Genomic DNA, 2,903 nt, shown 5'->3' on the forward strand with positions numbered 1-2,903 from the left:
ATAAAATTTTAGAAATTAATTTCTAAGATGTCTGCTTTATTATAATTTTATTTCTCACATTCTTAACTAAAGTAGTACAGCCAGATTTAAATGTTACAAAATAAAAAAGAGTACTAAGTAAAACCAACAATGTAAATCTTTTACTTTTTCTCCATTTCTTGATCTCAACCATCACAATGCTGAATTTTTCCCCAATTCCAACAATATAGTTAATTTACTGTTGCATTATGTTATTCTAAATCACTAAATATCATGGATCATTTTCTAGCTTACTTTACACAGTAGTGAAATCTTTACTCTTATATTTCATTCTTTCCAATGAATGAAAATATTACACACAAACTTAGATTTTAAAGCTACTCAAGCCTTCTGATAAAAAAAAGAACAAGATTTTGCTTAAAACTTATTGAAGAACAAAGAAAACAAAAATTGTGCTATATACTACGTTGCCTTTGCTTGTATCCCAACCTTTCACCACTTAAAAAAAATGCTTTTTCTTTTTATCAACCACAGAATGAGGGGATGACTCATATTCTGCTTGTCTTTGGAAGGCTTGATGTACAGACCCTCAAACGTGCATCAGCCATGGCTTTAATGCGAGCCCTAGCCATAACTCTGGCTAGGGCTCGCTCTTCCTCATCTTTCAAAGCCTCCTGATACCAGAATGTAAAGGCAGTAGGAACAGTATTATGGGCCTTGGCTAAAAATTCAAGGACTTTCATTTTACTTGTTTCAGCATGGGCTCTGGGGCCCCACAGGAATTGATAGCATGGAGGGATACTATTGGGCACCTGCTGGTACTCTAGGTACTTTGCTTTCACCAAATCAATGGTGATAAGCTTTTGGGGCTCCCCAAAAAGGAAATGCTTCTTCCCAGCATATAATCCCATCAAATTTAACAATTGCCATATTTGCTCCTCAGTGGCACAATTTCCCCTTGTGAAAATCACAGCCAAGATAGTCATTAGCAAGCCAGTTATGGGGATTCTTCCATTATCATCCAGATTTTCATCATAGCCTATCTCCAACTTGTTGATGAGGATATAGATGTGCCTGTTGAGATCCAGCTTCTTTATGTCAAGGCCAAAGATCAGCTCCATGTATTCAGAAGCTTTCATCAGGATCTCATGGAAATAGCTGTTGGGCAAACCAGTTACTTTTTTCAGAATATCTGCCTTTGAAACAGGCTCTCTCATTTGATATTTGCGCAGCAGGTATTGCACCAAAAGAATTACTGCCTTGTCTACAGGGCCTTTAGTGTGGTACTCAAAGGCAGACTGGACCCGTGAGGATCTTGGCCTTCCCCTTGCTCGGTTATTGGATCTTGCATATGAAACAGGTACAGCAGTGTTGGTGCGTGGTGCTCTCGGAGGCTCTTGAGGACTGCTGGTGGCTTCAGAAGTAGCTGAACTCTTGGGAGCCTCACTGACACAAGTTGAAGAGGGGGAACAGGCCGGTTCTTCCACTCCTGCCATGGCTGGAACGCCCATCACATTCTGGAGCTGTTCTTGAGCCTGACGGCGTTTTGCACGGGCGCGGAGCTTACTCTTCTGACCCCTAGGCATGCTGACAGGTAACTCTGTGACCTGAAAGATAAGAATGAGATGCTTGGGTCATTTCAGCTGGGAGTTACTGCTCCCATGGCTCTGTGAGGTCCTCTCTCTCTTGGGTGAGTGACTGCCTTAGCCTTCACTCAGCCAGTATCATGTAGGTCTGGCATACACCTGAGACTGCAGTTTCTGGTGACTGTGACACTTAGCTTTGACTCAGTTTAGGGTCAACCTGTATGGCCAAGAGATAGGCCCAGTGCTCCTCCCCCAACCTTTGGAAGTTAGAAAACTCCAGACTCCAGTCACTGGAAACTAGGAGAGGAAGATGAGTTTAAAACTATGCCTTATGTTCAGATCTGGGCTTAGTGTGTTGAGATCCAGCTCCAAAGAAAGCCCCAAAGTCTCTGCCCCTAGGCCAGTACTCAGCCTTTGGATCTGCCCTGGCATCAGAGAGACTTATGTCCTGGTGAGACAGACAGATGCTCTAGCCTGCATTACCTTCCGCATCTCACAAACTTGGTGCGCATCTATGAAGCAGTACAGACCTTGTAGGTGCAAGACTCAAGTGCAAGCCAGCTTTATGTTAGCTTCATCCTTCCCTCAGCCATGGGCAGGCATAAAAGGAACAATACTCTATCCCCTGTGAAGCACAGGACCCAGTCCCTGTGGAGCACCAAATTAAGCACGGGACTGCGTATTGGACTGGTAAAACCATCACCGGGCACATGCTAGTGGTCCCTGAGCCCAGGTTGCTGATTATAGATGAATCCCCCGAACCTGCCTCCATCTCAACTTGACACTCCAAGTCACCAGACTTCTATCCCAGGCTGGCATTGGTTGTGGCACACCTCAACATCTGGCAGATCATAGCAGACTGCTCCTTGGCCCTACCCTATGCTGAATTAGTCCTGGGAGCCTGTGTGCTGCGGATGCGACCTGGTATTATTGCCTAGGTGGCCACAAAGCTGTTCATGCCTTTTCTCCTCTTATCACAGGCACCACAACATGGAAACAGTAATTGTCTGCTTGTGTGGAAAATGGCAGGTGATTGTGAAGATACCGCATAGAAACCTGAAGCTGGTACTGTGGGGATACAGGCATCTCTGCTAGCAATACCACAACCCAACCAAGTCCTTTTAAGCACGGATCCTCAAAAGAACCCTTTGGGATTCCATCCACAGAAAACTGAAGGCTGGTGCGCCCACCATTTTTCACATCCTGCCCAGTGGTCTGCTGTAACCACAAACAACATGGCAGTGGCATAAGAGATATTTATGTCAGTGGAAACAAATCAAAATTCTAGATATCAGCCCATACGTTTCCAGCTAACTGATTTTTTTGACAAAGGTGTTG

General features: G+C 44.3%; 1 protein-coding gene across 1 annotated transcript; it reads right to left on the reverse strand.

Annotated features, from left to right (window-relative positions):
• Positions 1 to 527: 527 nt before the first annotated feature.
• On the reverse strand, positions 528 to 1,565 carry LOC121171485 (melanoma-associated antigen B10-like). The gene has a single exon (XM_041003193.1). The coding sequence runs from the start codon at positions 1,563 to 1,565 to the stop codon at positions 528 to 530; it is 1,038 nt and encodes a 345-aa protein (XP_040859127.1).
• Between the last annotated feature and the right edge of the window lie 1,338 nt (positions 1,566 to 2,903).

Source organism: Ochotona curzoniae, unplaced genomic scaffold, assembly GCF_017591425.1.
Source record: "Ochotona curzoniae isolate NIBS_2020 unplaced genomic scaffold, NIBS_Ocur_1.0 contig_1274, whole genome shotgun sequence".
In the NCBI taxonomy this organism is placed as follows: Eukaryota; Metazoa; Chordata; class Mammalia; order Lagomorpha; family Ochotonidae; genus Ochotona; species Ochotona curzoniae.

Bases quoted from the DNA above. Each gene is read 5' to 3' on its own strand.
- LOC121171485 (XM_041003193.1), bottom strand. From the start codon at position 1,565: ATGCCTAGGGGTCAGAAGAGTAAGCTCCGCGCCCGTGCAAAACGCCGT.